Raw genomic sequence first — 11,228 nt, 5'->3', positions numbered from 1 at the left:
TACATTTTTTGATCTTTAACTGTTTTCTGTCAATATTTAGTGTAGAGTTTTAGTGATGGCGCCCTTATTTTGAAAAACCGCCAGCGGAAGTGTCATTTTGGCATCCGGGGGGCGGGAGACATAAACAACGGTCGCTGCTTCCGGGGATGTTCACAGGTACAGTGTAGTGCTTGTGTTCAAGCGTTTGTTTTTACTGAAAATTATATTTATTTTGTTCAGCTACATTTAAGCACAGCTACATTTCGTTGTACTACTTTGTTTAGCCTTTGTTTTCAGCCTTGTCATTCAGGAGTCGTTCGTCCTACGAGTTTTCAGAAATGTTAAGCTAAGAGCTAACTGCTAACAGCTAAACAAAATACCGTTAAAGAACTAAATAAATGGGACAGCTCACTGTTCCTCACTTCCATTGTAATGATGATGAGGCAGAAATCTAAGAGACAGGAATCTTAAACCTTTGCAACAACTCTAAACTATCTTAATGACTAGATACCACAAGAGGTAACTAGATGAGAACATGTGTCTCTTGTCATTTGGTTGAACAGACCCCTTAATACAAACTATTGAAACACAGATTCATTTCTCAATCGTCAATCAAAGTTTATATGTATAGCACCATTCATACAGGGTAGTGAAATCCAAAGTGCTTCACAGATGTACATATAATAAAATAATACAGAATGAATGTGAAAACAGTAAAGCTCAAGTATCCAACTGAAAGAACAAGAAGAAAAACTTTTTTTACTGGAGCAAACCATGGACCAATAAGTGACCTACATTACTGTAATGTGGAAATTTGAACATCCAACGCATATATTTAAGAAAGAACTTCTCAGAGAAATGGGAGGCATCTTGTTTCCAGCAGTTATGGACTGAAAAATATTCATAGATTCTGGATATTTCAACAAAGGAGAAAGAATAGTAATTTTACGAGAGTTTACAGTGCAAATGAACTTTATTTGTGTAAAAAAAATCATATCAGACCCACTTTTATCCAACAGAGAGTATTTTTCATATCTCTTAAAACATGTCTTGAATTAAATATTTGTATTATTTTTAGGCCATATGCTTTGTCTAGACATGTGTGTTGAGTAGCTGATCAACAGGAAATTAATTAGCAACTAATTTGATAATTGATTAATCATTTGAGTCAATTTTCAGGCAAAAAATACCAACATTTGATGCTTCCAGCTTCTCAAATATGAGGATTTGCTGCTTTTCTTTGTCTTATATGATGCATGGTTCAACAATAAGGCTTGCCCTATTGCTCGGGGCAAGTAAAATGCCACATCAGGCTAGTAAGTCTAGCTACTCATTTGCTTGATCGGGCAAGTGGTTAAAAAAACAAAAGTAAAATAATAAAATAAAATAAATGTTCCATGTTTTTCAATCATCGTCGTATCATAAATTATGTTCTTGTTCTCTGGCACACAGCATAGCCCCCTCCCCTTGCATGCATCAGTGAATATTGGCACATGCAGTTGGCCAATCAAAAATTGAGTACGCTAGTAGTTTGATGTGTAAAACAAACATCCTTAAACTGCCATAAATATAAGAACGAGAAACATTAAAGAGGGAAATCAGGAAGCTTGGAGTGGAAGAAATGAGTCTAAAAATGTATTTGCTATGGGGTTAGGGAGTCTATTCCATTATTTGAAAGAAACTGGGCTCATCAAAAGAATAAATATATGGGCCATTTTCGATATGCAAGAATGTTTATTGCCTCACATCCATGACATTCTGTGTCCTTGTTCTGTTTCATTTAATTACATAAAGATTAAACATGAGAATTAACTTAAGTCCTTGTTGTTATTTGATAACCGCTAATAAATAAAACAGGTTGTATAGGGGCAAATAAAAATTGACTTTAGGCAAGTAGATGCAGTAATCTGATGAGTAATCTAAATATTTTGGACTAGTAGTCTGAGAAAACTCATTTTAAAAAGGAATTATCACAATTTCCTGACATTTTATAGGCAAAACGGCTAGTCTATTAACTGAGAAAATATTGAAGAGTCAAAACGAACCGTTAATATCTGTAATTTATCTCTAACATTCCTAGCCAGCCTTCCTAGTTGTGTTAATTGTTATGATGTTTATGTCTGATATTTTCACATCTATTGAGTGAAATAATGTTCTTCTCTTTGCTGTTCCCCGTCTCCTAGGAAATAAGAGACCTCAAGACCCTGACGGTTATGGAGGATGATGGACAACATGACAGCAAATAAGAGCCACCTACCCTGTCAGTCATGGGCGGGCCAGAATGGCTGGTCCACAGCTTCAACTCAAGGGCCCCTCCTCAACCCTCTGTCCAGCTCTCAGCATCTCAGCCTGGGCTCGTCTTCTGACCAGAGACCCCCCTACGACCACATGCAGGCATCTGACCAGAGCTGTCTGAGCCACCTCAGCACTTTATCATCCAGAAGCAACAGTCACCACCCTGCCCTGTACAAAGCCTCCCACATTAGTAGCAATTTGTCGTCCACCTCGCTATTTGCCAACTCCGCCATCCCAAGTGTATCTCACATTATATCTTGTGATCAGCAAAATCCTCACAGTTCATCAATGCTACTAGCTGCAAACCAAGGAAAAAATATCCCCCCACCTTCTCTTCCACAAACAAACCAAGGATCTCAGCCTTGTAGGCCCCAACATCTACCACCTCTCTTGCCCCACGACCCTTACAAAACCTCTTTTCAACCTCCATTAACCAATCACAGGCTTCAACATATGCCCATTAGCCTACTGTCATGTGGGCAAGATTTAAACCACGGATCACAGAGGACATCTCAACCTACTTTTGAAGGAGTGAATGTGGATGCTGGTGTTGCAGGATACACTCACAGCCATGCCTCATCTACTTCTCAGGAGCAGCCTCAGTGGATACCTTCATCAGACTGCAGGGGTAAGCAGTTTCTGTAATACCTGTATGTTACTCTGGCATGTTTGTCATGTATTCAAGTCAAGTCAGTTTTATTTGTATAGTTCAATATCACAAATTTGCCTCTGGGGGCTTTATAATCTGTACAGCAATAAAACATCCTCTGTCCGTAGACCCTCAATTCAAATCAATAGTGAAGACCTAGATTTCTCTTCTTTAAATAAGGCAGAGCCTCCCAGACTCGCCCTCGATTGTCATCCCATTGATTGAAACACCTGACTCTAATTTATAAAATTGAAAATTGAAAATTTATAAATGAACAAGTGTAAGGTTTTTGTCTCATTTGTTTAATTGATGTGCCTTTATCTAGTTTTAGGACTTGCATGGGAATTTGATCACGTTTTAGGTCATATTTATTAGAGAGCAAATTCTAAAGGGTTCAGAAACTTTCAAGCAGCACTGTATACACACGTATTGAAAGATGAAAACTCTCTTCAGTGTGCTTAAACATGTTGAGCTTGATATATCTAAAGGACATGGTTGCTTACCTGACTTTTATATCTTGAATCTGGCAAAGCCAATATGAGCTCTTTTCACTCACTCAGAATATATTATTAATTGTTACAGAGAAATATGATAAATGAGGTTTTGGATACACACACATTTCTTAAGTAAGTAGCTCAATTCATTGTTGGTTTGGCTCTGCATGTGAGATTTGTTGACAAGAAAAATTTAGAAAATTGCTTCTTATCCTTTAAACAACTGGCAGATGTTGAGACAGGTGACAAGTCGAGCTGTCAGAGAAACAGCAAAACCCTGTCATTCAAAAAGAAGAATAAAACATTTCAACACGCTACAGATCTCAATACTGCTCAGAATCCAAATTTTCCTCATATTGTCTAACTTGATTGTCGATTTTCCTCAGGAGCTGAAAACAAGTCTGTGCCTGACGCAACGGCTCATTCTAACCAAGAAATATCACAAAAGGGGAACATTACTCCACCGGTGAGGAAATTAATGACTCCAGAATTTATATCAGAAGACAGCTTTGCTGTTTGGTGGTTTATGTCTGTACATAACTGCACAAATATACTGTACATGAGGTGACTTTTTTGCATATTAATGCAATAATATTCGTAAATGTTGTTCCTACAGAAGTGAAATATACTTATTATAAGTTGATTAAGACAAAAACATCTACCTAATGAATCTAATGTAATGTAATATTTCCACTAGAGTTATAGAGCTATTGCGTCTAATGCACACCTTAACATTATCCATTTTTTAATTAATCAAAAAAAACTCTACTTTCAGGCCAACAATGAGAGGAGTCGTTCAGTAGTTTTACATCAGCGTGCACTACTACTCAAACAACTGTCGGAGTTGGATAAACTTGTAAGTGTGTTAAGGTGATTAATTGCCACCCAATAACACATTAAAATTTATTAAATAATAATATGATACAATATAATTCAACACAATTACTCCCTGATGACTTCACTTTGTCCCCCATTAAGCTGGAATCATTACCTCCAGATGACAGGAGTGATGGGCAGTCTCAACACACAGCTAATCAGGTAGGTTACCTTTTTTAAATGATCACATCTAAAATTCATGCAAAAACATAATAAATACTTACACTTTTAGTCTCCTCCATTGATGAACGATTCATCTCAATGTGAACAAACAAAGACCAGTGATCCACAGCAAGTTCAGCTGTCAGCGGCAAAGTCAAAGGTAGTAACGCATCAAATTATTAAAGCAGCTATAATCGATATTTTTATCATAACAATGTATAACATGACAGCGTGTAACGTCGGAGGCGACGCTCGTAGTGACGAAGCAGAAGAGTGGCTGTCCTGTGTGGTCAGCAGCCATTGGTATCACGAAACATGTGCAGTAGATAACGGTGTGATAGATGATGATGCAAGAAATGTTTGTTCCCCTCGTAGCCCTGACTATAATAGAATGAAGAATTTCAATGAATAACCATGTTAATGATCCGTTAATCTAATTGTTGCTCATCGTTGATTGAATTTTAGTTTTTTAGATTTTTTAAAAATGTTATATAATTTTAATAGAATGTTTTAAATGAATAAAAACGGATGATCCATTAATCCCATGTAGAGATAGAAGATATTTTTTTCTGATATTTTCTTTATTTAGGCTAGTTCTTTATGACAAATATTATGACTTTTTATATGTTTATCTGAATTAATGAAATTTCTATAAATAATGTAAATTATATAAATTTTCTTATTCAGCTTTCTGTCCTTTTTAAAAAAAAAAAAAAAAATTGTGATATTGAGCTTGGCATGCATAAAGTAAAGTGATTTAGGCCTTTTTTTTTTCTTTTTTTTAAACCTAATACAAGTGTCCCAGATTAGAAAGTGTCCTGTCCCAGATTACCAAAGGCCGTCACAAAGAACACTAATAGGTGTGGCATGTCTCCTCTGGGTATAATATCTGCATTCTTTCTTCTGGTGTGGTTAGAAAGGATTGCAGAAAGGTAATGTGTGCATCTATTGTGTCGCAGAAGTCATAATTGCAAAAAAATGTCCCAGATTTCCTGAATTCACCCTATCAACTTCAAAGGTGATGATATGTCAATGTTGTATTAACAACTTGCTTTTTTGTTTTCGTTTGTATTGTGTTTTTTTAGTTACAGTCACATATTATAGCGGATTGTTCATCCCCAACATCCCATGACGAACAAAATGAGACCTGTGATTCACCAGATGACCCGATGTCAGCAGCAGATTTAGAGGTAGTCACCGGTAAAATTTTACATGTTTTTTGTTTAATCCTTAACAAATGGTACATGAACAGCCTGGTTATTTAGTATTAAGTCGTTCATTATTTGAACAGTTTTAATCACATTTTCATATGATTTTTTACAGCGTGGCCACAGTGTGTTTGGGTATTCGGCTGTGTTAATCAGACACTTCTTAGAAAAGTGACATTATTTTCATCTGAGTTTGGATAGGCTGTATCTAAACCAGGCACACTGCAGATCATTTTATTTGAAAAGATGTAAACAGCGTCTCTACGATTTTCTGCAAACATTAACGCATAGTTACTTGTTACGACAAATTGAAAAAAAAAATAAAAACATTGTGGCATGTAATGAAGTCTTCATTTGATCTAAGTCAAATGAAGATTAATTGTACATCTTCTCGAAATTTGCTGTAGTAAGTTAGCATTTCAGCATATAAACTCAGTTGGTTTTTATTTTCTACATTTACAGACTGATAGTGATCTTATTTTTACATACAATTGTTTTCCCTTTTCCAGAAAACAGAAGATGCCTCAGCGGAGTCAGATGACAGTGATCCTGATACCTCAGCAGAGTCAGACGGTAGTGATCCTGATTACTCACCTAACAGTGATGGTGACCTCTCTGACTGCTTATCTGACGCTGGTGATGGCTCCTCAGACAAATCCAATCACAGCGGTCCCTCGACCCCGCAGGAAGAAACCCCTCAACCGAAATCTCCTCTTCCAGGGGAAAAGGAGGATAAATCAGGAGGTTCTTTGTTAAAGGACAAAAGTGTCAGTCCTCTAAAAGAGACATGTGCAACTAATCAGGAGAAATCCTCAACTGTGGTGTTGCCAACTTCAAATTCAAAAGCACAACGAGTTTATGATAAGAGGAATTATTGTCTGTTTTGCTCTAAGCCAGTAGGCAAAATGGCAAGACATCTTGAGTCAGTCCACAGTGACAAAGCAGAAGTTGCAGCTGTATTTCAGTATCCCAAAAATTCCAGAGAAAGGCAAAAGATATGGAAAAGACTAAAGAATCAAGGAAACTTTGCTCATAATAAAGAGGTTTTGAGAACAGGGAAGGGACAATTTGCTGTCCGAGGAACAGCAAAGCAAACTGGAAAAGGAATGAAAGACTTCATTCATTGTCTTTACTGCCGTGGTCTTTTTGTAAAGAAAGCTTTGTTCAGACATGTTAGGTTGTGCCCAGAGAAAGGGAAGAATGACAGTGAATCACATATCGGAAGAAAGCGTCTTGCATCGCGTTGTGTGCTTGAAACTATCGGAGACCTTGGTATAAGTGATGGTTTCAGGGAACTTCTGTCCCAGATGACATATAATGATGTGACACAAACTGTCATGGATGAAAAGATTATCTTGCAGTATGGTGAGCAAATGTTTGATCAGCACAGATCTGATGTGAAGAGGCATGATGACGTAAGACAAAACCTTCGTCAGATAGCAAGACTTTTACTCGAAGCTCAAAAAATTACCCCCCTGAAGAAGCTGGAGGACTTCTTTCACCCCTCAAGCTTCCCACACGTTGTGTCTGCAGTGAACGTCCTGGCAGGTTACGATCCAGAAAAGAAAACGTACAGCATTCCTTCACTTGCCATCAAGCTTGGCTACCATCTACAGAAGTGTTGTAGTATTGTTGAGAAGAATGCAGTGCAGAGTGGAGACACAAAACTGGCAGAGTCTGCACAAAACTTCCTCTCTGTGTACCAGAAAAAATGGAGTACTCTAGTTTCCTCAGGTGCATTATCAACCCTCAGGAAAACAGGAAAGAAGGTTCCGTTTTCTCAAGATGTGAAGCGCCTGAATTTCCACATGGAGAACGTTCATGTTCTTGCTCAGAAAAAACTCACAGAGTTCCCTTCTGCAGAAAACTATGCTGCTCTGACCAAGGTAATACTCGCTCGAACAATAATTTTCAACAGGAGAAAAGCCCGTGAGGTATCAGCGGTGTCACTAACAGCTTTTATGTCAAGGAAAAAGTCAAACCTGGACGATAACTTTGATATTTCTGTTTCTGACTCGGAAAGAACCATGTGTGGGTTCTTCACTAGAATTGACATACAAGGAAAGTGCGGGGGAATGGTCCCTGTTTTACTAAAACCATCATTCGTGTCAGCATTGGAGCTTCTTGTCAATGTTCGTGAAATGTGTGGAGTCCCCAGTAAGAATCTCTTCCTGTTTGGCCGACCAAGTGCACTGTCTGCCTACAATGGCTCAGACTGCATCCAAAAATATGTCAAAGAATGTGGCGCTAAAGACCCTGAAGCACTGAAATCAGCGAAGATCCGGAAGCATTACGCAACAATGCTGCAGCGTATCAACCTGGATGAGAATGAGGCCGACCAAATATTTGGTCCTAATAATCAAGTCCAAACCCTGCTACAGAACAGCAGCATGCAGCTGGATGACGTCCAAATGGACTCTGAAGGTAAGAATTCTGAATGTAACTATTCTGCATTAAAATGTCTAAAAACAACTAGACCCATGTTATATATTTTGCTTAGTGTACTTACATTATCCCAAATGTTTCCAACCATTTTCAAACCCAGAGAAATCAGTCATTTTAATCAAGCTAACGGTCCGTTTCATTTAGTCACCTGTTAATGGTGTCATACCCCCTCTACCAAAGAGTACACACCCACGAGATGCATGCCTCGGCGTTGTGGTTGTCTGCCAGAAACTGTCATAAATTGACTTTTATACTGTTATTATAGCCATATTTTTATGATAAACTTTTTAGATTTTGGTCGTTTTTAACTGTATCTTCTTAACTGGATGAAGGATTTTAGTCATCAGACATCTAGATCTTAAGTTATCAGAAACAAGCTGAGCAAACGTTAGCAGCAGCTCGGCTAGCAGCCCCTCCCAGACATCCTCTTTCCGCCAAACTGTGTTGCAGAAACACTGATTTTTACCGTGAAACTGCTTTACTGACTGTTTTCATAGTTTTAATCCCCATGTATGTTTGTGTTGGAGAGGAAGAGACCTTTGCGGATAATTCAGCTTGTGGTAAAAACATGCTTGAACGTCTGTATCTTAAGTTATCAGAGAAACAAATTAAGCTAACGTTAACAGCAGCTCTGCTCGCAGCCCCTACCGGACATACTGTGTCCACTGAACAGTGTCGGAGAAACACTGATTTTTGACGTGAAACTGCTTTATTGAGTGTTTTTACCTGAACTTTGAGTGCTTTTATCCTGAGCGATGAACATTGAAGTAATCCTATCCTGGAGAAACTGGTTGTTTAACAATGAAGACAACAACTCCCGTCATCCCACGCTACTTTACACCGTCATCACACTCCATCTTTTGTTACTGTTTTGATTGAGAGACCCCTAGTGGCAGAAATTACATATTGTGCATTTAATGCCAAAATTACAATGAAGTTTTACGGCATTTAGGAATAAATGCAGGGTTTAGAAAGGGGGTCAGTCTGTGGTTAAATGTAGCGTGGAGAGCCTTATGTGTTACCCACACATTAGTGACAAAACAATATGATTTTAACTCTAAATCCTGACAGCCACACAGTTTTAACATCACTGCAAAACCTGAGTATTATGACTTGTTTCCCAACATAAGCTGTGATAAAGTCAGGTGTGTAATTGCTGATTTCCTGATGTCTGGACACGGCACCTATCGCCTGTTTGGAAAGTGTTTGTCACACTGCTTATCTTCCACAAACAGCACAAGCCACAAGACATTTTATCATCATCTCCTGCAGTTTAAAATCACTTTTCTACTGAAAATACTGAAGGCAAGTGGGTAGATATTAGTGCTGTGGCCTGTTAATGTAATAAGTCTCAAAATATTTGCAAATGTAGGGTATATTGATTTTAAACAAAGCTTTGAAAGAAAAGAGAGTGACTAATATCTTGAGAGGCAGGAATGGAGTGTGTCATTCAGGTTTATAGCAAGTGTATCAGAAAGTGGCACTTGACCAGCCACTAAATTACTTTTGAGCAAGATGCTGAACCCAAAAACTGGACTTTGGTGCTGCAATATGGATGACTTTGAGATCTGGCTTTTCAGCAGTAATGGAAATGTGGGAAAAGGTGTGTATAGGTAAATGAGATATGTGAAAGAAGTCTTTTTGTCTAACATACAGAGAGATTACAACCTGCACGAGGACATCAGGCTGTATCAGGGGATCAGGGTGAGCTTTCTGGTGCATGCTACGCGCAAGCAGATTTTCATCATGAACAACCACATGGAAAAACGGCAAGCACCAGCACAACTGCACCACCAAAATCTGGCAACTCAGGCAAAAAAGGTAGTGATGTTGAACATTAACAGTCTTTCTATCCCTTTCTTTTTTTAAATTGTGGGCCACTCTGGTTGATATTTTCTAAATAAAAACATCTTTACAGTAAAAAAAAGCAGGATTTTGGAGGTGAATGAGTGAGGGAGATGTCTTCCGCTTTCTCATGTTACCATATACGGATGTTTTTCACAGCTAATTGCCTGAATAGTGTCTTTTAATGGGTTTTTTTATAATTAATTTATGAATCAATGTTAAAGTTGAATTTTCTGGCTGTTGGAATCATCATTTAGGATCCAATTAATTTTACAGGAGTGAAATATTTTTCACCTTAAGACATTTTATTCTAAAATAAGGTATTTTAATATTTCCATTTAATAATTAGATAAATATAATGAATTAAGTAAATATTGTCATCTTCAAAAGGCTTTCATGCAGTTAAATAAGGAAGGCAAATTAAAATGCTACCAAGAGTTCCTACTTGTTGTCCACCTCATTGTCCAAGCTTAATTTGATGTTAAAATGTGTCTTTAGTTTCTCAGAGTTTTTCCAGTGATGGCATAAGTTTATTCATAACTCCTTTTTTTCCCCACCACAGGCTCTAAGGTCAAACATAAATGGGAGGACGCAGAAGTTTGCGCTGTAGAAAGACACATGATGCGTTTCATTCAAGGACACAAGGTACCTCAGAAAAACGACTGCCTTCAGTGTCTTGAGGCTGAGCCAAAAGCACTGAGGACCCGTTCCTGGAAAGGTGTAAAGGACTTCGTTAGAAACAGGATCACTGCCCTAAAAAGACAAAGTGCCACCTCCAAAGCTTCATCCACAAACAGTAACTGGCCCGGGCAAGTGGAACCACAGAGGACTGGACATTTTCAGCAATTGTAGACTTTTCCCTCTTCTATTTTCTTACACTGCATCTCCCTCTGGCCCTCTTTGTCTTTCATTCGTTATCAGTCTCCTCTCTGTCTGTTATACAACATTGTGAGCATTTCCGTCCATTAGGATGGTTAAGAATACATTGATAACTGATCATTTTTATTTTCTGGTTTGTTCTGCAGTTGTTGTCAGTCATTATTCTTACTTTGTATTATTTTACAGTGCATATATCTTCATTTTAAGAAGTTCATTTGGACACAAGACAGTTCATAAATACGGACAGATGATGTGTTATACAGATTTTACAAATGTCTAACTTTTACATTTTTGCTGACCATGTTTGACCAAGTTATCTGGTATACTGTATTTTGTTATTAAGTTTGACTTTGTATAACAGTTTACCAACAATAAAGTGCCAACTGTAATGTCTTA

General features: G+C 37.8%; 1 protein-coding gene across 3 annotated transcripts; it reads left to right on the top strand.

The window, feature by feature from the left end:
• Nucleotides 1–52: 52 nt before the first annotated feature.
• On the top strand, nt 53–11,228 carry LOC137168472 (uncharacterized). Of its 3 annotated transcripts, none has more exons than XM_067571080.1 (10): nt 56–156; nt 2,163–2,902; nt 3,804–3,883; nt 4,193–4,273; nt 4,396–4,455; nt 4,526–4,615; nt 5,541–5,645; nt 6,173–8,087; nt 9,765–9,929; nt 10,516–11,228. In XM_067571080.1, the coding sequence occupies exons 2-10, from the start codon at nt 2,200–2,202 to the stop codon at nt 10,803–10,805; spliced, it is 3,489 nt and encodes a 1,162-aa protein (XP_067427181.1). In that variant the 5' UTR covers nt 56–156; nt 2,163–2,199; the 3' UTR covers nt 10,806–11,228. The 3 variants fall into 3 exon arrangements, with proteins under 3 accessions (XP_067427199.1, XP_067427181.1, XP_067427190.1); XM_067571089.1 differs by lacking the exon at nt 56–156 and adding an exon at nt 207–498; XM_067571098.1 differs by lacking the exon at nt 4,526–4,615 and having other exon boundaries at nt 53–156.

The sequence above is a fragment of the Thunnus thynnus genome, chromosome 2, assembly GCF_963924715.1.
Source record: "Thunnus thynnus chromosome 2, fThuThy2.1, whole genome shotgun sequence".
NCBI classification, from domain to species: domain Eukaryota; kingdom Metazoa; phylum Chordata; class Actinopteri; order Scombriformes; family Scombridae; genus Thunnus; species Thunnus thynnus.
Note: the sequence above shows the minus strand (reverse complement) of the source record. Positions and strands in the feature narration are given on the sequence as shown.

What these genes read in the sequence shown, in the direction of transcription:
- LOC137168472 (XM_067571080.1), top strand. Translation starts at nt 2,200, where the DNA reads ATGATGGACAACATGACAGCAAATAAGAGCCACCTACCCTGTCAGTCA. An exon ending in TGTCAGCAGCAGATTTAGAG is followed by an intron (nt 5,646 to 6,172) that starts GTAGTCACCGGT and finishes TCCCTTTTCCAG; the next exon opens with AAAACAGAAGATGCCTCAGC. An exon ending in TGGCAACTCAGGCAAAAAAG is followed by an intron (nt 9,930 to 10,515) that starts GTAGTGATGTTG and finishes TCCCCACCACAG; the next exon opens with GCTCTAAGGTCAAACATAAA.